This window comes from Corvus moneduloides, chromosome 18 (genome assembly GCF_009650955.1).
Source record: "Corvus moneduloides isolate bCorMon1 chromosome 18, bCorMon1.pri, whole genome shotgun sequence".
Classification (NCBI taxonomy): Eukaryota; Metazoa; Chordata; class Aves; order Passeriformes; family Corvidae; genus Corvus; species Corvus moneduloides.
Window position 1 is genome coordinate 1,791,921 of NC_045493.1, and position 21,531 is coordinate 1,813,451.

Here is a 21,531-nt window from a genome sequence, read left to right on the forward strand (position 1 = left end):
ATCCCCCCATCAGGGTGGTACACCTGGGGAACAACCTCCCATGGGTTGTGTCCCCAGTGTGGGCACCCAGCCCCAGTTTAGAAGCCTAGTCCCCAGTGTGTGTCTCTGGTCCGCCACGTGTGTCCCCGCTGTGGGTGCCCAGTCACGGTGGGTGTCCCTGGTCCTGGTGTGTCCCTGGTGCCCTGTGCATGGCCTTGTGCATGTGCCCTGTGTGGGTGCCTGGCCCTGGTGTGAGTGCCCAGTCCCAGTCCCGGTCCCTGGTGCAGATGCCAGGTCCTCTCTGTGTCCCCAGTGTGTGACCCTGGATCTCTGTGTGTCCCCAGAGTAGATGCCTGGTCCCCAGTGCATGCCCCCACTGTGGGCACCCGGCCATGGTGTGTGTCCCCAGTGGGAGTGCCTGGCCCTGGTGTGGGTGCCCAGACCCTGTACAAGTCCCTGGAATCCGTGCCCAGTCCCTGGGTGTGTCCCCAGTGCGGGTGCCCGCTCCTGGTGTGTGTCCCTGGTACCCCACATGTGGCCCTGTTGCAGGAGCCCGGTCCCTGGTGTGTGAGCCCAGTGGATGCCCAGACCCAGCAGAGGTCCCCGGTGCAGATACCTGGTCCCCTACGTGTCCCAGGTGTGTCCCCGCAGTGCCCAGAGCATGTCCCCGCTGTGAGTGCCCGGCCCCGGTGTGGGTGCCCGATCCCAGGACGGGTTCCCGGTGCAGACACCCGGTCCCAGTGGTGTCGCCGGTGCGTGTCCCAGCTTCCCCGACCATGACTCCGGTCCCGATGCACGCCTCCGGCGCGGATGCCCGGTAATACCCCGTGCGTATTCCCGATCCCGGTGCAGATGCCCGCTCCCTCGTGCGTGCCCCCGCTCCCCGGCGCGCGTTCCCGGCGCGGGTGCCCGCGGCCGTGCGCGCCGCCGGTGCCGGTGTCGGTGGCTGCCTGGCGCTGGCTGAGCGCTGCCGCCGCCCGGCCCCGCGCCCGCCGCCGCCGCCGCCGCCGCTGCTCCCGGTGCGGCTGCGGGTCCCGGCGCGGCTGCGGCCGCCGGAGGTAACGGCGCGGGGGCCGCGGCTCGGGGCGGCGGCGGCCATGGCGGGGCGGGGGGGGGGGCGCGGGGGGCGGCGGGACCGGGCACCGGCGGGCGGGGGGATGCCGTGCGTCGCGGGAGACCGGGCACCGGGGTGGGGGGACGAGGCACCGTGGGGGCTGGGGCTGCCGTGTCTCGGGGGGACCGTGCGCCGGAGGGATGGATGGGGGCTGCTGTGCAGCGGCGGGGACCGTGCGCCGGGGGGGGACACAACAGGCACCGAGCGGGGGGAGCCTGCCGTGCTCGCGGATACCGTGCGCCGGGGGGGCCGTGCGCCGGCGGCTTGCGGGCTGCCGTGCGTCGTGGGGCACCGGCCACCGGCGGGGGACCGTGCACCGGGGGGCTGCCGTGAGGCGGGGGGGAGGGGGGGGACGGGGGACACCGTGCACGGGGGCCAGGCCTGGTCTTTCAACCCCCCCATCCACGAAGAGCAGCCGGGCCCCGGTTTGGGGGGGCGGCTGGCGCCGGGGCTCGTCCCCACCGCGCGGTCCGGGGGGGCTCAGGGCTGGGGTGAGGGTCCCCCCCTCCGCGGTGCTCGGGGTCACGGCAGGCGCTGGGCTGGGTGCACACGCGTGTGGGGTGCGCGGTGCGTGTGAGCACGGCCGAGCCGGAGCTGTGGCCGTGTGTGTGTCCGCGGGGGGGTTGTTGTGCTGCCGGGGCTCCCCGTGTCTGTCCGCGCCTGTGTCGGTCCCGCTGTCTGTCCGTGTCACCGGCTGTGCGTGTGCCAGCGCGTGTGCCCGTGTCTCTCGGTGTCAGTGTGTCTGTGCGTGCCCGGCCGTGGCCGTCCCTCTGTCTGCCTCCTGTTCGTGCAGCCAATCCCCCCTTGCCCGGGCCCCCCACCCGCCGCCGTGGGGCTGGGGGTTGCCGTGGGTGGGATCGGGGCCGGCCAGGAGCGGGGGGCCGGGATCACCCCCAACCCGATGCCTGCAGTGCAGATCATAAATCAGCGGCGGCTGGAGCGGGATCCAGGGCCCGCGGGCTCTCCGGCACCCAAAGCACCGGCGCGGGCAGCGATGAGGCTTTCCCGGGCTCGTGGGACCCCCAGCAGCCCCCCAGGGCCGAAAGCAGGGTGGCCTGTCCCCCCCTGTCCCCGTTGTCCCCGCTGTCACGCTGGAGGCCAGCAGCCGGCCGGGGCTGGCAAGCAGCCCACGCTGCCAGGGCTGCGGGCACCGCGGCCTCGCTGCCCGCCGGCTCCGCGGGGCGATGGGGACGGTCCCCCAGCTGCCACCCGCCTGGCGGTACCCGGGGTGACCCGCGCTGTGGCCCTGTTTTGCAGGTGACACCCCCCTCAGTTGCCACCAGTGACGTGCTGGGCGGCGGGGACAGCCGTGGAGCCACCGAGGACGTGGGCTGAGCAGCAGGACACGAGGAGGAAGAGGAGGAGTGGGTGTCTCGGGGACAGCTCCGTGGCTGCGTGTCCCCATCACCGCTCACAAACACCACCATCCCTGAGCCGACGCAGTCTGCGAGGTCCTGGTGGCTTTTTGGAGCCTGAGCCCTGCCAGCACCGCGGGGAGGAGGAAGGGCCGGGGAAGACGTGCCGGGTGATGGATGGCCCCAGCCCCGCGCGGCGGCCTCGGGGGAGCGGGACCGGGCGGCTCGGGGACCTCGGGGAGCTGGCTGGCAGCACCCGCCTCTGCAGAGCCCCGCAGCGCCCGCTGCACTGAGCTCCGGAGCCCGCAGCCGGCGGGAGCCCCGAGGAGGATTTGGAGGGGCCCCGGGTGACCCCCGCGTCGCCGTGCCGGGGGATGGTGCGGGGCTGAGCCGCCGTCCCCCGGGCATGGCACGGCAGGGCTCGGGGGCCATGCTGGCCTCGGGGGGCCTGGGGTTCCCCCCCCAAAACCTGGCCCGCGTGGTGGTGTGGGAGTGGCTGAACGAGCACGGGCGCTGGCGGCCCTACTCGGCCGCCGTGTGCCACCACATCGAGAACGTGCTGAAGGAGGACGCCCGTGGCAGCGTGGTGCTGGGACAGGTCGATGTCCAGCTGGCGCCCTACGTCATCGACCTCCAGTCCATGCATCAGTTCCGGCAGGACACGGGTAAGGGATTGGCGTCGAGCCAGGAACATCCAGCCACCCGTCCGTCCTTCCATCTGTCCATCCGTCCATGCAGCCATCCATCCACACGGCCATCACTCCCTCTCTCTCTCCTTCCACGTCTCCATCCTTCCACCCACTGGTACATCCCTCCCTCCCTCCCTCCTTTCCTCCCTCCGTCCTTCCATCCCGCCATACTTCCATCTGTCCTTCCATTCCCCCCCCCCATGTGTATCTGTCTGTCTGTTGTTCCATTCATCCGTGAATCTGTCACTTCATATCTCTTCGTCTGTCATTCCTTCCATCCATCCATCCACCCATCCATCCATCCATCCATCTTTCCCTCACTCCTTCCCTGCCAGCGTATCTCTACTTACTCATCCATCATTTCCTTCCTTCCTGCCTTCCTGCCTTCCTTCCTTCCTTCCTTCTGAATTCCTTCCTTCCTTCCTTCTCTCTACTTATTTGTCCATCACTTCATTCCCGTATCCCTCCATCCCTCCCTCCATCCCTCCATCTGCCCATCCATCTGTTCCCTCTCTCCTCCCCTCATTCTCCGGGGCTCTGGTTCCCCCATAGGCCCTTCCAGGCTCCTCAGCCCTTTCCTTTCCCACCCACCACAGACCCCCATCCTGGAGGGACATGTCCCCACATCCCTCCATGCCCTCTGCTCTCTGTGGGGTGCTATGGTGTGTCCCACTATCCCACTGTCCCCTCATCCTCCCCTCCAAGCTGCTCCATCCCCAGGGAAGTGGGAAGGCCCCAGTTTGGACACTGGGAGCAGTGGTGGGCACTGGGATGGTTGCAGCTGTGCTGGTTGGTGCTGCAGCAGCGCATCCAGGCCACGTATCCTGTGGGAAATCAGAGCTGGTCCCACACTGGGACCAAGCCCAGACCCCATTAAATGTGTCCCTGTCACAGTGTGACCCATTAAACTGGCACGTGCCGGCGGTGCCGTGGGGGATGTGCCGTTCCAGGTGCATTCCTGCCCATCCCTGCGTCCCTACCCAGGGCAGGATCCGGTCCAGACCAGGCAGAGCAGGCAGCGGACCTGCCACACATCAGGTGACACCCCTAAACTTGCCTGGGGACACCCCACAGCAGGACCCTCATGGTTGTGCCACCTCAGCCCAGCCACCGATGCCATCATTCCCAGTCCCCAGGGATGCCAAATGACCCCGAGTGTGGAAGTGGCTCGTGCCATGGGCTGGGGACCAAAGCAGGGACCTGCCACCTGCCTCTGCCATCCAGCCTGGCTCTGAATCCGTCTCCAGCTGGTCACGGACTTGGCAAAGGGCAGCTTGGCACCTGCAGCCCTGAGTCAGCGAGGACGCCGGCACGACCCGGAGGGTCCGCGCTGACTCAGAGCTGCGGGAGCCACCGGGACACCCTGGCTGTCCCCATGCCACCTCCTGCCAGCTTTGGCCAGGACCCATTCTCTGACAGCACCTGGCATCGCGTCCCACGGCCACAATGCTGGGTATTCCTTGGGGGCATGTGCCCCCGGTGGGGCCATGAATGGATTTGGGGTGGCAAAACAACTCTTCCCAGGGTGTCCCTGGGTACCACGGTCCCTGTGCCAGCAGGGCTTGGGGACAGGGATGCTGAGAGAGCGACCTCGGTGTCCCCAGGGGTGTCATGGCAGGGGATGTGGCCATTGTCCTCAGCATCGTGTGCCCCATCCCTGTATCCATCTCTCCCCATCCTCCCTTCCCACGGGTGAGGCCCAGGCTTTGGAGGCTGTCACATGGCTCGTGGAGCTCAGGGACAAGAGGGTCCCCTGAGCTGAGGGTGCTCCTGGTGCCTGCTGTGACATGGGGACCCAGGGAAGGTCGGCAGGAGGTTGGGGGCTCAGGGGCCTTGGCCGACACAGTGCCTGGGGACAGAGAAACCCAGTGACGGAGGGAAACGAGGTGACCCCGTTCCGAGAGTGGGGACGTGCGTCCCCTCCCGGTGGCCCTGGGGACACTGGCTCGGCCCTGTGTCTATGGCATGGCTGGCAGAGGGGGCAGGGGCTGGGGGCTGGGGACAACTGGTGGCCCCTGGGGACCAGGAGCTGCAGCTGCATGTGCCAAGGGGAATGGGCTGGTCCTCACGTGTCCTCTGGGGGATGTGGCATTTGGGATGGGGATGTGAGGGGCAGGGGGATTCGGGATTTGGGATGGGGATGTGAGGTGCGAGGGGATACAGGAAGGGGGTGTGAGGGGCAGGGGGATGCAGGATGGGCATGTGAGGGGCAGGGGGATTTGGGATTTGGGATGGGGATGTGAGGGGCAGGGACCTGTGGGGTGCAGTTGCAAGGACCAGTGGGTCCGGGATGTGTATATGGGCGGGATGTGGGACACAGATGCAAGGAGGCAGGCTGGGCTGGGAACTGAGGTGGGATACAGGACACGGATGTGAGCGGAATGGGGATGGCAGTGGGCAGTGGGGCGTGGGTGTGAGCGGGCAGTGGGGTGTGAGCGGGCAGTGGGGTGTGAGTGGGTGTGAGTGGGCAGTGGGGTGTGGGCAGGAGCGGGCAGCAGGGCCCCCCCTCTCCCCTCCTGCGGCCCCGGCGGAGCTGCCTCAGCACAAGGCAGCAGCTGGGGCCTGGCTCTGCTGCCTGATGCGGCCGATGATTAATGACCGTTAATTAGTGCCGTTAATCGAGCTGGGCAAACCGTGCCGGCAAGGGGATAGACAGGCCCCGTGCCGGGGGGGCACTTGAGGAGAGGGCTGCGATGCCTCCCCCCATGGCGGAGCTGCAGGATCCAGCTCCAGCCCAAACGAGCGGCGAGTGGCTGGGATGGGGCCGTGTGGGACAATCCCTGGCTGTGTCACTGCCAGCGGCAGCAGCTGTCAGGAAACCTCTCCTGACCGGGAAATTCTTCCCCTGCCCCGGGACGGCCACGGGGAGGGGAGGGTGGGCTTGGACCAGAGAGATGGAAAAAAGCTGGGAAAAGCACAAGAGCTGAGCAGCATCACCCTTCCCAGGGCATCCGGGACGATGATCCCGAGGGTTGGCAGCCACTCTGTCACCAGTGGCGGGTTGAGGGTGGGATGCATCCATAGGGAAGCACTTGGGTGCAACGGGGCTGCATCCATAGGGAAGTTGGTGTTGTGAAGGGGCAGAGTGGCTGTTGTCCTCCAAAGCTCCTCTGTATCCCAATCCCCGCGGGATGCCGGGCTGGCAGTCGGACACAGAGGTGTCTGTGTCGGCGGGGGTCCCTCCGCCGGTGTCACCCCCGCTGTCTCCCCAGGGACCATGCGCCCCGTCCGGAGGAACTTCTACGACCCCTCCTCAGCGCCGGGCAAGGGAATCGTGTGGGAATGGGAGAACGACAACAACTCCTGGACTCCCTACGACATGGACATCTGCATCACCATCCAGAACGCCTACGAGAAGCAGCACCCCTGGCTGGACCTCTCCTCCCTGGGCTTCTGCTACCTCATCTACTTCAGCAGCATGTCCCAAATGAACCGGCAAACGCAGCGCAAGCGGCGGCTGCGGCGCCGCATGGACCTGGCCTATCCCCTCACCATGGGCTCCATCCCCAAGTCGCAGTCGTGGCCGGTGGGCGCCAGCACGGGCACCCCCTGCTCGTGCCCCCAGTGCCTGCTGGTCAACAGCACCCGCGCCGCCTCCAACGCCATCCTGGCCTCCCAGCGCCGCAAACTCTACCCCGGCGCCGTCCGCCAGAGCAGCACCTTCGCCGGGGGAACCCTGTGGCCGGCGGGGACGGGGACGCCGGCGGTGGTGGCGGGGGGCGCGGCCAAGGGTGAAGGGCTGCGGGTGGCCGGCGCGGGGTTTGCCCCCGGGCAGGGCGTGCCCAGCGCGGCTCTGCCCGGGCTCAACAACCTCAACCGGCCCGGGACGCAGCGCGGGGCCGGACTGGGCGCCAGGGCCACTGTCCCCCCCGGGTAAGATGGGTGGGTGGGGAGGGGACGGCCGGGGTGTCACCGAGGCGGGGGGGATGCAGGGATGGGCACACAGAGGGGGGAAAGGGGTGGTGGAGGTGGCTCCTCCCCGGCTGTCACCTCGCAAGCAGCTCTTGTGGCACCGTGGCACCTCCAGCCCCGGGGTCCCCACCCTTGGGATGTGGTGGGGGGACGGACACTTGGCTCATCCCAGTGGTTCTTGGATCCCTGCAGAGGGGATGTGGTGATCCGTGCTGTGCCGTGTCACACTGTGCCATGCTATGCTGTGCCAGGCCGTGCCATGCTATCCATGGCAGACGGAGAGCATGGAGTGCCTGGCCCCAGGGGAACCGTGTCCCCAGTGCCAGCATGGGCTGTGTCACCCAGCTCCTGATGCCACCAGGCAGATCCCTGGGGAGGGCACAGCTGTGGGGAGGGAGCACAGCCCCGATGTCCCTCCCCTGGTGGGAATGATTCACCAGGGGGGTCCAGGTGGGCAAGCAGACCCCCGGAATTGTGTCCTGATGGGTGTCCCTATCCTGGCACCCACATCCTCACGGCTGTACCCCTTGGTGGGTTGGCCTGGTGTTCCCCTCAGGACCAGGCTGGGGGAACAGGTGGCTTCTCTGAGCCCCCGGCAGCTCGTAGCACATTTCCTTCCCCTGCTCTGTCCTGCTTTCACTTCCGTGTGCCGGGCGCTGGGCTGAGCAGTCCTTGTCCCTGTCCCCATCACTGTCCCCCTGTCCTGGCACATACCTATGGACAGGTGGGAGGGGGTTTGGAAGACCCTGGGATGGGGTTGGGCCCCCATCACTGCCCCGGCCTTGGTGTGAGTACAGGAGCTTTGGGAATGAGGAAAAACACCCTCAGCCCCAGCTGGGGTGGGAGGGGATTTTGGGATCAGGGAGGGCGATGGGGGCTGTTCCCATGCTGCTGAGCTGGGCAGCAGGAGCACTCGGGACTGGGCTCTGCTGGGCTTCCCTCCCTCCCTCCCTGTCCCTGGCACACCCGTCCCCAGCTCCCCCTGCCCCACATGCACTGTCCTGGGCACGGTGACACCGGTGCTACCTGCTGCTGGCAGCCCCCGGAGGGTGGGGGGTCCCTGGGGAGCACACGAGGGGCGGCACTTCCCTGCAGGGACCGTCGGGATACCCTGACAAGGCCCCTACCCTGGGTGGAGGAGGACGTGATGCCACCGGTGCCATTGGGTGCCCAGAGATGGACAGGTGGCACGGGGTGACAGCCCCGTGGGATGGGACAGCAGCCCCCCAAGCTGGTGAGGGGACACCCTGCCTGTGTCCCATGGGGAGGACCCTGCCTGGGGACAGTGCCAGCAGCCCCCAGGGGACACCCTGCCCTCTGTCCCACGGGGATGCTGCTGCTCTGGGGCCGTGCCATGCGAGGAAGGGACAGTGCCAGCCCTGCCAGCCCGGCTGAGCCCCCTCCCCTCCCATCTCCTCAGGGTCCCAGCGCTCCCGGTCAAGAACCTGAACGGCTCCGGCCCCGTCCATCCCGCCCTCGCAGGTACGGGGGGTCCGGCCAGCGGCGCGGTGTCACCGCGAGGTGACAGCGTGGGCGGGGAGCGGGGGACACTGCCGGGGGGTGGGAAGGACGGACAGACGGACGGACAGGCGCTCTCCCGGCGCAGGGATGACGGGGATCCTCATGTGCGCCGCCGGGCTGCCCGTGTGCCTGACCCGCGCCCCCAAACCCATCCTGCACCCGCCGCCGGTCAGCAAGAGCGACATCAAACCTGTCCCCGGCGTCAACGGCATCTGCAGGAAAACCAAGAAGAAGCAGCTCAAGAAGAGTAAGGAGCCACCAATGTCGCAGCGGGATCAGGGCCGGGGGGCAGGCGGAGGGGGACGGAGGGACCCCCGAGCGGTTTGCCTGCGGTGGTGCCCATCGCTGCTTTGTGCCACGTGGCGGCGGAAGGCGGCAGGGCTGTCCCCGTCCTGGTGGCAGGGCGGTTGTGGCACCGCGGGCAGGCTCTGATGTCACTCCCCTCAGGTAAGACCCCCGAGGACGTGGTGCGCCGCTACATCCAGAAGGTGAAGAACCCGCCGGATGAGGTGAGCGTGTGTGGGGGGGAGGTTGGCTCTGGGGGGCTTGGGGGCCTCCGGGAGGCTCAGGCAGGGGACGGGCACAGAGCCGGGGGTGACCCCTCATCCCCCCTGGATGCTGATCCCGTTCCCGGCAGGATTGCACCATCTGCATGGAGCGGCTGGTCACCTCCTCCGGCTACGAGGGCGTGCTGAGCCCCAGGGGCATCAAGCCGGAGCTGGTGGGCAAGCTGGGCAAGTGCGGGCACATGTACCACCTGCTGTGCCTGCTCGCCATGTACAACAACGGCAACAAGGTCAGCCGCGCCCCGGGGCTGGGTGGGTGTCGGGCGGGGCGCTTGGGGGTGCGGGAGGGTGCTGGGTGGGTGTTGGAGTGGGTGTGAGAGGTGTTGGGTAGGTGCAGGGGTGGGTGCTGGGGGGTGCTGGATGGGTTCTGGGTGTTGGGTGGGTGCTGGAGAGTGCTGGGGCGTTCCGGGTGGGTGCTGGGTGTTGGGTGGGTGCTGGGGCGTTCCGGGTGGGTGCTGAGGGGGTTCTGGGTGTTGGGTGGGTGCTGGATGGGTGCTAGGTGGGTGCTGGGGAGGGCTGGGGCGTTCGGGGTGGGTGCTGAGGCGGTGCTGGGTGTTGGGTGGGTGCTGAGGGGGTCCAGGTGGGTGCCGGGTGGGTGCCACCCCTGACGCCCCCGCGGTGCCCCCAGGACGGGAGCCTGCAGTGCCCCACCTGCAAGGCCATTTACGGGGAGAAGACGGGCACGCAGCCCCCCGGGAAGATGGAATTCCACCTCATCCCCCACTCCCTCCCGGGATACACCGACTCCAAAACCATCCGGATCGTCTACGACATCCCCACCGGCATCCAGGTGAGGGGGGGATCCCCGGCTGGGATGAGCACCCCCATCCTGTGCCGCCCCCAGTCACCCCCTGTCCCCTCACCCACCCAGGGCCCGGAGCATCCCAATCCCGGGAAGAAATTCACGGCACGAGGCTTCCCACGGCACTGCTACCTGCCCGACAACGAGAAGGGCAGGAAGGTGAGACCCCAATGGGATGGGATGGGATGGGATGGGATGGGAAGAGAAAGAAGAGTGGGATGGAATGAGATAGGAAGGCACAGAATGGGAAGGGATGGGGTGGAAGGAGGAAGGATGGGATGGGAGGGAGTGGGGAAGGGAAGGGAAGGGAGGGGATGGGGTGGGATAGGATAGAATGGGGAGGGATGGGATGGGATGGGATGGTTAGGGCTGGGGTGGGATGGGACGAGAAGAGAAAGGATGGGATGAGATAGGAAGAGAAGGGATGGAGTGGGATGGAAGGAGAATGGATGGGATGGGATGGGAAGGAATGGGATGGGCTGAGGAAGAGAAGGGATGGGATGGGAGGGATAGGTTAGAATGGGAAGGGATAGGATAGGACAGAGAGGCTGCAGCTGCACTGGGTGGGATGGGGCTGGCGAGTGCCACAGCGAAGGGTGGCATCCTGTGGGCACCGTGCCGGGGCTGAATCCCACCCCGGGGGCTGAGGCTGGGGCTGTGCCAGCGGGAGGAGGTGCCGGGGGTGCCGGGTGGCCGTGCCCGTCCATCCAGCTGGGCGAACCATGGCCGTGCCGGCCGCAGGTGCTGAAGCTGCTGATCGTGGCCTGGGACCGGCGGCTCATCTTCACCATCGGCACCTCCAACACCACGGGCGAGTCGGACACGGTGGTGTGGAACGAGATCCACCACAAGACTGAGTTCGGCTCCAACCTGACGGGCCACGGCTACCCCGACCCCAACTACCTGGACAACGTCCTGGCCGAGCTGCTGGCCCAGGGCGTGTCCGAGGCCACCCTCAAGGACTGAGGCCGGGCTCGGGGGCTCCCCTCGCCCCCGTGTCCCCGCCCGTGCCACCGCCGCCTGCGCCGCTTCACCGCAGCCCCGCCCGGCGGGCTCCTCCCCCGTCCCGGGCCACCCGGTGCCACCCACCACGTGTCCCCGTGTGCGTCTGTCTGTCGCCCCGTCCCGTCCCGGCTCGCCCCGCTCTCGTGGCGATAGCGTCGTGGTCTTTTTCTACCCGTGGCCTCTTTGCGCGTCTGTGCCACCTGTGTCACCCGTGTCACCCGCCGCTGCCCCGCGGAGCCGCGCACAGCCGGTGCCATGTACATCTCTGTGTTACAGAATACACCCCGTGCCGGGCTGCTGTCCCCGCGTCCCCTCTGTGGCCCCACCGGCGTCCCTGCCCCTCCCGGGGCGGGCTGAGGGGGGAAGGCTGGGGGGTGCCGGGGGTCTCGGGGCAGGGAGGGGACTTGCGGGTGGCTCCGAGGTCTCGTCGCGGTGGGCGAAGGCGGCGTGGGCGATGTCCAGGTCTCGCAACACCTCCTGCAGCCTGTCCCCAACGGGTCCCCCTGCACCCCAGGGTGGGGTCAGGGCCCGGCACCCACCTGTGGCATCCCCCAGCAGCCACCTGTGGCACCCACCCGCAGCCCCCACCCCCCTGACAGTCCCCCTGGCACCCACCCCGCCCCGCATCCATCCCCGACACCCACCCGTGGTGTCCCCCCCGCCCCCCAGACCACCCCACCCCACCCGGTCCCCCCGTGCCATCACATTCCCACCCCGTGTCCCCACCACCCGCCAACCCCCCGGACCGCGTGTGTGCCCGTGTGCCCGTGTGCCCTCTCCGTGTGTATCTGCTGTCCCCTCGTGGAGGGAGCCAGTGCGGTGCTCTGTGGTGCCCGTGGGGCTCTGCAGGCGTGTGCCAGCCGCCACCCCTGGCTGCAGGGTCCCCATAGCACCCCCAGTGCCCCTCAGGGCTCCCCGTACCTGCCTGGCCCGGGCAGGGGGGCCCGGCCACCGCGCTGCCCACGGCACCCCCGGCCAGCGCTGCCCTGCAGGACAGGGACCCTCAGGACATTCCCACCCTGCCCACCAGCACCCAAAGGTCCCCCTGGGTACCCCCGTGCCACCTTCTTGACCCCTGGTCCCCACCACCCTGCAGGACAGGGACCTTCAGGACACTCCCACCCTGCCCTCCAGCACCCAAAGGTCCCTCCGGACCCCCAGCTCCCACTGTCCTTGGGGAGAGGGACCCTCAGGACACTCCCACCCTGTCCACTACTCCCTAAAGGACCCTCAGGACCCCCATATTTGCCCTCAGGATCCCAAATCCCCGCCACTCTGTGGGACAGGGACCCTCAGCAGGCTCCTCCCGTGCCCACCAGCACCCAAGGGACCCCCGGGCCCCCCCTGTCCCCCGGGCTCACCGCAGGTGCCCGTAGAGGCTCTGTGCTGCCACCGCGGGGTCGCCAAGGTCGCTCCACTCCGCCAGCAGCACTGTGCCGTGGGTGCGGCTGCACCCGGGCGCTGCCAACGACAGCAGTGGGGACTCAGGGACACCGACACCCCCATCCCGGGCACCCCAAGCCCAGGGGACCCCCAGTCCTACCAGCACAGGTGCGCTGCAGGCAGCAGGTCCAGCGGCCGGCGCGGAAGGTGCCGGGGTGGCACGTGGGCAGCGTGTCCCGGTTGGCGCTGGTGGCCTGGCGCAGGGCCCACAGCCACTGCCACAGCTCCGGGGCGCTCTGAGGGGACAGCAGGGGCGGGGGCAGCCCCGAGGCTGGGCACTGCCAGGGCGGGGGAGGGAGGAGGGAGGGGTGGGCACCGAGGCTGGGGGACAGGACAAAGCTGCCCAGTGGGAAGTGAAGGGGAGGTGGTGCTGCAGGAGCCAGGGTACCCTAGTGACCCCAGTACAGGACCCCAGTAATCCCAGTACAGCCAGAAACCACTACTGATCCCAGCACAGTCAGGGCTGGCACCCCAGTGACCCCAGTGCAGAGATGGTTGGATACCCCAGTGATCCCAGTATCCCAGAGCTGGCACCCCAGTGATCCCAGTGCAGCCAGGGTAGGACACCCCAACTTCCCCAGTATACCCAGTTACCCCCTTGGCCTCAGTACTCCCAGTGCTCCCAGTACAGCGGGTGCCTGGGTACAGCTGGATTTGGGACCATTCCCATTGTCCCATGGGGGTGCCTGTGCCTGGGTGCTGGGGAGGGGGCCTGGGGTTCTGGGGGGTTCTTGGGAGGCTCCTGGGGGGTTCCTGGGGTTTTTGGGGTGCTGGGGCAGAGTGGGGTGACCCACCTTGCACTGGAGGTAGGTGGTGTGGAGCTGCCCGGTGTCACCCTGTGCCACCACCTGCAGGATGTGCGGGTGCTGGAAGGTGCCCTCGTCCACCTGCTCCACGGCCCGGATCTGCTCCACCGGGATGGAGCTGAGCACCTGGGGACCCCCAAACACCCCAAAACATGAGCCCACGTCCATATTCCCCACTCACTCCGCTGAGATGGAGCCAAGCACATGGGAATGAACCCCCCAAACACCCTGACACACGAGCCCACCTCCATGTCCCCCACCTGCTCCATCGGGACGGAGCTGAGGACCTGGGGATCCCAAAACACCCCAAAATATGTGCACCCATATCCGTGTCCCCCATTCAATCCACCAGGATGGGCCGGTGCACCTGGGGACCCCTAAACACCCCAAAACGTGACCCATGTCCGTATTCCTCACTCACACCACTGGGATGGAGCAGCGCACCTGGATACCCCAAAACACCCCGAAATATGGGCCTGTGTCCATATCCATTACCAGTATCCATGGAACACCTGCGGAGCCCCAAACACCCCAAAACATCTGCACCCACATCCATATCCCCTGCCTTTTCCACTGGGATGGAACAGCACACCTGGATACCCCAAAACACCCCGAAAGATGTGCCCATGTCCATATCCATTACCCACATCCATGGAACACCTGGGGAACTCCAAAACACCCCAAAAGATGTGCCCATGTCCATATCCATTACCCACACCCATGGAACACCTGGGGAGCCCCAGACACCCCAAAAGATGTGCCCATGTCCATATCCATTACCCACATCCATGGAACACCTGGGGAACTCCAAAACGCCCTGAAAGATGTGCCCATGTCCATATCCCCCCACTCCCCCCACTGGGATGGAGCAACTCATCTGGATACCCCAAAACACCCCAAAACTTGTGCCCACATCTTTCCCCCCCACCCCTTGGCACAGGGTTGGGGGTCCCGGGCAGCACCCACCTGCCCCTGGGGGGCCCTGGCACAGGCCAGGGCCTGGGTGCTGAGCCTGAAGTGCCTCTTCTTGAAGGTGAAGCGGGGCAGCAGTGCCACCCCCCGCTCCGGGTAGGTGTGCAGGGGACCCTCCTTGATGGTGGCCGGGGGCTGGCAGTGTCCCTGTGGCATCGGCACCTCGCCCACTGCGGCCGTGGCAGGGAGGCAGCGGTGTCACCCCAAGTGCCACCACCTCCCGCAGCCCGAGGATGCTCCTGGCAGCACCGGGGTGACGCCATTGACCCGGCAGCAGCAATGTCCCCTCCCTGCCCGCTGTGCCCGCTCACCCTCGGGGCTCTCCACGGTGACCAGGGCATCCAGGAAGGCCCGGACACGGGTGACACTGGGCAGGAGGATGGCATTCAGCGGGGCCATCCACGGCTCCTTGCCCTGCCCCAGCTGCAGCCCCAGGTTCCCGATGCTCTGCAGCGCCTGTCCCATGCAGGGAAGGGGTCACGCTGCTGTGTCCCCTCTGGTGTGACCCCCTGGACCCCCCCAGCTGCTCGTCTGGACCCCGAGGGCTCAGGGATGGGGGTGACAAAAGGAAAACGGAGCAGCTGGAAGGGTGCCCTGGTGCTGTGCCCAGCTTGTGGTGGCACGGCCTGGGGACGGGCAGGGCTGGCTACAAGCGGCACAGGAAGGAGCCAGCCTGTGGTGTGTGGCATGGGGGTAGGAATGGCTCTGATGTCCTTGGGGTCACCATCATTCTCTGGGGTCCTCAGCCCTCCTGCCTTGGATCCCATCCCTCCCCAGGGCATCCTCGCCTTTCTGGGGTCCCCATCCCTTTCCGGCCTCCCCATTCCTTGTGGGTTCCCATCTCTCCACAGGGTCTGCACCCCTCCCCGAAGTCTCTGGCCTTTCTGGGGTTTCTCTCTGAAGTCCCAAATCCTCTCTGGGCTCCCTATCCCTCCCCACACCCCTTGTCTCTCCCAGTGGTCCTCATCCCTCCCTGGTGTCCCCATTTCTCTCCAGGTCCCCCACTCTCCCCAAGGGTCCCCATCCCTCCCTGGGCTCCTCAACCACCTCCAAGGGTTTCTATTCCTCCCTGGGTTTCCCACCCCTCCTCTGTGTCCCCATCCGTCCCCAAGGTCCCCATCCCTCCCCGGTGTCCCCATCCCTCCCCAAGGTCCCCAACCCTCCCTGCTGTCCCCATCCCTCCCCAGGGTCCCCACCACTCCCTGCTGTCCCCATCCCTCCCTGCTGTCCTCATCCCTCCCCAGGGTCCCCACCACTCCCTGCTGTCCCCATCCCTCCCTGCTGTCCTCATCCCTCCCCAGGGTCCCCACCACTCCCTGCTGTCCCCAGGGTCCCCACCACTCCCTGCTGTCCACATCCTGTCCCACACCTTGGCGAGCAGCAGGAGCGTGCGGCCGACGCGGGGCTCCGCGTGCTGCTCCTGGAGCCTGAAGAGCTTCGGGGTGAGGACAGCGGGGGCGAAGAAGCAAAGGAAGAGAAACCCACTGATGGAGAAGTACCGGACCTCCTGCATGGGGACAGGGACAGGGATGGGGACAGGGACAGCTCAGAGCTTAGGGCAGTGGTCTTGGGGTTGTGCAGATCCCCAGCCTCACCGTGGGCCCCACCTCGTGCTGCGCCAAGGGGAACCGCTCCTCCACCCGCCTGCGGAGCTGCTTGAAGGCCACCCTCATGGGGAGGGGACACTTGTCCACTGAGCCCACGATGGCATCGACGATGTCCCCCAGGTAGCCCTTCAGCAGCTCCAGGCTGCTGTCCCGCACCTGTGCCTCTGACAGGGACCCCTTGAAGGAGATCCTCCTGCAGGGACACCGCCGGGTCAGGACGAATGGGGGCCCTGAGTTGGCCAAAAGTGACCCATGCAGCAATGAGGGACCCTTCCTGCAGGAGACAGGGGGACATGCCAGCTGCCATGTGCCCCTCCCAGACATCCGCCTGTGCCCACCTGCCCCGGCTCAGCTCCATCTTGCCAGGGTCCAGCTCCACATACTTCTTCTCCTCAAAGATGCGGTTCACCACCGGCTTCAGGACCTCGTGCAGGTAGGGCAGCCCCACCACCTGCAAGGGGTGGGAAGGCACTGCCCTGGTCCCCAGATCATGGAGGGGACATGGGACATCATGGAGGTGTCCCTTCCTGTGCTCACCTTCATGAACTGCTCTATGGATTTGGAGGCCAGCGAGCTGGAGCGGAAGAGGGTGTTGGGATCGGCTGGAAGAGCACAGAGGCTGTGGCAAGGCAGGCACAGGGTGACGTGCCAGCTGTCCTTGGTGTGCTCAACCCCAGGGACAGCTGGCACCTTTCCTGCCTCCCCCTTGGTGGCCTCATTCTTTCTCTATGGGGGTCTGGAGGGACCCTGCCGTGGCGTTTCTTGGGATGGCCCTGGCACTTACTGGTCCTGGCCAGCTCGTGGGTGGTGAGATAGTCCAGGAGGGGCACAGCCAGCCCCTGCCCCAAGAAGATCTTCACCAGCTTGGTAGCCACGTCCTGCCGGCTCTCCCCTGAGGTCACCTCCTCCAGAACAGCCAGGGCCGTGCCCTCCGGGGGCTGTGGGGAGGGCAGGGTGGGCACAGCGAGGCCTCCACACTGGGGTGGTTCCTCCCAGCCCCAGCACCCACCTGGCCCGGGCAGAGGATGGGCTCGGTGAGGAGCTGGACGAGGGGCTGGTAGTGGTGGGGGGGCAGGACCGTGTCCTCCACCAGCCTCACTGCCAGCCTCAGGGCACCCAGCTGTCCCCTGCAATGACACCGGGGGCTCACATGGGTCCTGTGCCCTCTGTGGGGCCACCTTGTTCTGCCCTGGTCACAACCACCCGTCCCCACTGCCTGCACTCACCCGTGGTCCTTGGTGGTGCTGGGGAAGGGCAGGAGCTGGAACCAGCCCCTGGTGGGGCCTGGGCAGAGGGTGTCCAAGGGGAACTCGACCTGGGGACAGATGCAGGGTCTGGGTGGGGTTGCCAGACCGTTGGGGGACAGCCCAGGACACGCAGGGTCTGCATGTGGCACTGCCCCCATCCCAGTGGGTCCTGACCTGGGGTCACCCAGACCCCACACACGGAGGTGCAGAGGTGCCCCCGGGACCCTGCCCCATTCCAGTGTGCCCTGAGGTCCTCACCCTTCCCAGGAAGTCGTTCTTGCCCACAATGTCCCAGTCCCAAACCTCCACGCTCAGCACAGCCTCTCCCAGCTCCTGCTCCGGCAGCTCCAACTCCAGCACCTCATCCCAGTGCGGGAAGCGGGTTTTCTTAATCACCTGCTGGGCACAGGGACTGGTGGCCCAGGGGACGAGGCACCTGAGGGTGCCTGAGCCTCCACGGGGTGCCCCAGCCCCGGGTCCCACACCCAGCACCCAGCACTGACTCACGGTGGTCTCCAACGTGTGCCCGCAGCACGACACCCGGGCAAAGGGGTCCGAGGTGCCCGAGGGGTCCCGGGGGGCCAGGTCCCTGTGGGGACATGGGGGTCAGTGGGGGCACGGTGGGTTTGTCCGCACCATCAGGGTCCCGGCAGCCCCATGTCCCCCCTTTGTCCCAGCTCTCCTGGGCATGGGGGGCAGCCAGCGGGTGCCAGGGGATGCTGGGGGGATCGTGCCCCCATTTCTAGAGGAGGCCTTCCTCCTCCAGCCCCTCGTGGGGGGTGCTGCTGTCCCTCCTGGCTGTCCCCATGGCCACACTGTCCCCATGGCCATCCTGTTGCCTTGGTAGCCGCTTTGGTTGCCATGGCAGCGGGATGCTGCCTCTGCTGCCTGCTCCATCTGTCAGCTGCGTGTGTGTCACTGTGTGTGTCACCGTGCGTGTCACCGTGCGTGTGTCCCTGTGCACGCTCACACGCGTGCACGCACACGTACACCCCCCAAACCCAGATGGGCAGCCTGGACCGTGCCTCAGTTTCCCCAAATTTTGAAACCAAAGGGCAAAAACCTGGTGTGAGAGCCGACTACTGGGCTGGGGAGCAACTCCAGGCACTCTACAGCGCTTTTGTCCCCCTGTCCCCAAGCAGGGATGGCAGCGCATTTCCCACTGAGCCCCCATGGCATCGTCACACGTGGGTTGGCATCACTGATGTCCCCAGCCTGGTGCAGTGAGGACCCTTCCCAGTGTGGAAAGGGGAGGACAAGTCCCGTGCCACCTCTGTCCCCATCCCCTCCTCTCCTCCCTCCTGCCAAAAATAGGGCCCCGTGGTGGTCGCAGCCCCCCGGAGCTGCCAGCCCCACAACCTGTGCCAGCCCCACAACCTGGCCTGGATGAGGTGGCAGCGCAGCACCCGTGGGTGGCCCCGCTCGGGGACTCGCAGCTCCAGGTGGATCTCACCCTGCACCTCCTGGTCGGGGTTCACAGGTGCCAGGCTGAGCCAGCCGTCCATGCCTGCCGAGGGGGACAGCGTGGGCACCCCATAGTGCCAGGGTGGGTCCCGCTGTCCCCCACCCCGCCATGGCCCCCACTCACCCCGTGGCTCGGCCGAGATCTGCTGGTGGCTGAGCGAGACCTTGCCGATGACATCGTCCTGCCTGTGAGGGAACAGACACAGCAGGACACTGGTGGGGACATGCCACCCCCCCCAGTGCCCACCCGTGCCCCTGTTATTCCCCTACCCGATGGTGTCTTCATCCAGCACATAGACGGCGAGGCTGTGGAATCCACGGGGCAAGAGCAGGGTGTATTCTTCGCCCCAAAAAGGGTTCAGGCTCTTCCACACCGTGGCCGTCCTGCCGGGATGGCAGAGGTGGCCGCGCCCCCAGGGAAGATCCCCCATCCCTGCGTGTCCCCTCCCAGCGTGTGGCAGTGTCCCCGTACCTGGCCACCACCTCGTTGTCCACCTTGACCACGCAGTAGGGATCGCTGGAGCCGGACCTGGGCAGGGCATGGGGGTGCCCACGGTCAGCCCCCACTCGTGGGTCCCACCCATCTTGGCACGGCCTCAAACCCCAGCAGTGAAACACCAGTCCGGGGGTGAGATGAGTTGCCCGGTCTCAGCCTGGCCCTGCAGCTGACACTGGGATGGGGACATCCTCTTTTCCCGGCCCTCCTTGAGCTGAGGGACCTGCTGTGGGTCACCCCAAGACCCCGCCCTGTGTCCCTGCGCCACCCACCCGCGGGTACCGGTGCCTGTCCCGCAGCACAGCCCAGCCCGAGTCTCTGTGACAGCCCACGGTGCCAGGGTGACACCGGCCTGTCCCCTTCCTCAGGGAGCACAGGATGGAGGGATGAGGGATGGATCCAGGGATCATCCACACGGTCCCTGCAAAGCCCCTTCCTGCTGGTTTCTGGCAGCTGGACCAGCACCTAAGGGTGCCGGCCCTGGGGTGCTGCTGGCGCCCCAAATCCCCAGGCGGTGCTTCCACAAGGATTGGGACCCCGAGACAGATGAGGGAGGTGACCTCAGTCTCTGTCCTTGCCACGGGACGGGAAGCGGGAGCCGCTCACCCCCTCCACAGCCCCATTATAGCCCCAAGCTGGGTTTGGGGTGCTGGGAATGGCACTGGGCACCCCATCGTTGTGCAGATAACCAGACCCCCGCAGTGGGACACCCAGCACGGCGCCGTGACCCCCCCCGGTGGGGAAACTGAGGCACGGACACGGCACCGTTCCCAGCTGCCCGGCCCTGGGAGCGGGCCGGCGGTGCCAAGCTGGCACATCCGGAGGTGCCCGGGACTGCCAGCTCTGCTGAGCCGTATCCCCGGGGCAGGAGCAGGCGGGGGTCTCCCCGCACCCCCCCGCTCATCACCCCACCCCCCAAAGGGTGCAGATGCCCAGCAGGGGTGGGGGTGCAGTGGCTATGCCCCCCTCCCCCCCCCCCCCAGTGTCACCCCCAGGCTTGGGGGCATCCTCTGTGCCCACCCTGCTGGGGGGCATGAAAGAGATACTAAAGGGGCTGGGGGGCTCATACGCCTCTGGGGGGGGGGGGGGGCTGGCAGTGCCCGCACCCCCCAGACCCCCACTGTGGGGCAATGGGTGCAAGCAGGGACCCCCAAAACTGTGCGGAGAGCAGAGCACCCAGAGAGAGAAGAGCACGCAGCACCCCCTCCCCGCCACATCTCCCGGGGTGGGTTTGGGGGAAATAGGGGGGCCCTGAGCCCCCCAAGTCACTCACACGTCCTTGGCCGGCAGGTCCTTCCCCTCCAGCACCCGGCAGCGCAGCGAGGTGGTTTTGGCCATGCCGGCGAACTTCAAACTTGGGGGTGGGCACCTGGGGGGCTGCGATGGGTGCCCGGGGGTGCCCTGACCCCCCCAAAGCGCCGGCGGGGCTGCCAGCGCCGGCCTCCGCCTCCGCCGCTTCTCGCCGTCGCTTCTTCCTCTTCCCTATTCAGGTTGGTTTTGTCGCCGCTTCGCTCCCACCTGCGCCCGAAAGCCCCGGCGGGCACAGGGCGAGCGCAGGTGAGGTGGCACTGTGCCCACCGTGGGGGTCCCATCGCGGGCCGGTGACCAGCGAGCAAAGCCACCCCCCGTGCTAGAGGTGGGGAAACTGAGGCACGGGGTCATGGCAGGGTGGTGGCACCTGGGGTGGTGGGGGGCTTCTGCCATGTCGGAGCTGAGGGGCACAAGGGGTGGGGGGCTCGGTCTGGACCCCAAAGTGCCAAAATAAGGGGGGAATGGGTGAACACTGGACTTGGGGATAGGGGGAGGAAGGAGGTGCATGGGACCCCCAGGACCCCCAAGGGATCTCTCCCCCTCCGGGTGACCCCAGCCCTCAGAGGGGACACGCTGAGCCCAACTGGGGGGACTCCGGCAGGTCTTGGGGTGTCTGTGGGTGCAGCACCCCAATCCTACTGCTCCCTGCACCCCGGCCTCGCTGCACCAGGGAGCCCGAGGCATGGGGACGGAGGGCACCGGGGGGCGAGGGGGGGCATCCCTGCCCTGGTGAGGCATAGTGGGGACATGGGGGGCTGGAGGGTGCGGAATTTGGGGTGCGGGAGGGGGGTGCTCAGATGTCTCCTGCCGTGACTCACGGGGGGCATTGCCAGGGTGGGCATCACCCAGTGGGTGCTGAAGGGGCTCAGGGGGGGGGGTGCTGGTTCTTGGGGGGCTGATGTTGGGGTGCTGATTCTTAGCGGGGACGATGTGGGGGCACGGGGTCATTGGGGTGCTACTAATGGGGGGCTCAATGAGATCCTTGGGGGCTGCTGGGGGCGCTGAATGTGGGGGTGCTGGTCCTGTGGGGACTGCTGAACGGGGTTGGGGGTGTCATCCAGTGGGTGCTGGGTCCTGGGGGTGTCACTGCCGGGGGGTGTCACCCTGTGTGGGTGCTGGGGACGGGGGTCACTGCCGGGGGATGTCACCCTGTGGGTCCTGGGGATGGGGGTCACTGCCAGCAGTGTCCCCGTGTGGGTGCTGGGTCCCTGAGGGGGTCAGTGCCGGGGGATGTCACCCTGT

The 21,531-nt window shown here is 67.3% G+C and overlaps 2 protein-coding genes across 2 annotated transcripts; one reads left to right on the forward strand and one right to left on the reverse strand.

Annotated features, from left to right (window-relative positions):
- The first annotated feature begins 979 nt into the window (after positions 1-979).
- On the forward strand, positions 980-11,245 carry DTX1 (deltex E3 ubiquitin ligase 1). The gene is made up of 10 exons (XM_032128226.1): positions 980-1,037; positions 2,351-3,113; positions 6,350-7,010; positions 8,470-8,531; positions 8,656-8,817; positions 9,018-9,079; positions 9,208-9,366; positions 9,765-9,926; positions 10,008-10,097; positions 10,680-11,245. The coding sequence occupies exons 2-10, from the start codon at positions 2,855-2,857 to the stop codon at positions 10,902-10,904; spliced, it is 1,842 nt and encodes a 613-aa protein (XP_031984117.1). The 5' UTR covers positions 980-1,037; positions 2,351-2,854; the 3' UTR covers positions 10,905-11,245.
- RASAL1 (RAS protein activator like 1) lies at positions 10,969-20,970 on the reverse strand. Its single transcript, XM_032128228.1, is given in 20 exon segments — positions 10,969-11,446; positions 11,865-11,929; positions 12,305-12,622; positions 13,181-13,318; positions 14,159-14,334; positions 14,476-14,620; positions 15,534-15,671; positions 15,772-15,964; positions 16,110-16,222; positions 16,309-16,373; positions 16,556-16,709; positions 16,781-16,898; positions 16,998-17,086; positions 17,277-17,414; positions 17,526-17,607; positions 18,396-18,525; positions 18,607-18,668; positions 18,753-18,866; positions 18,955-19,011; positions 20,252-20,970. Coding segments are annotated over 20 exon segments (2,838 nt in total). The 5' UTR covers positions 20,317-20,970.
- Positions 20,971-21,531: the final 561 nt, after the last annotated feature.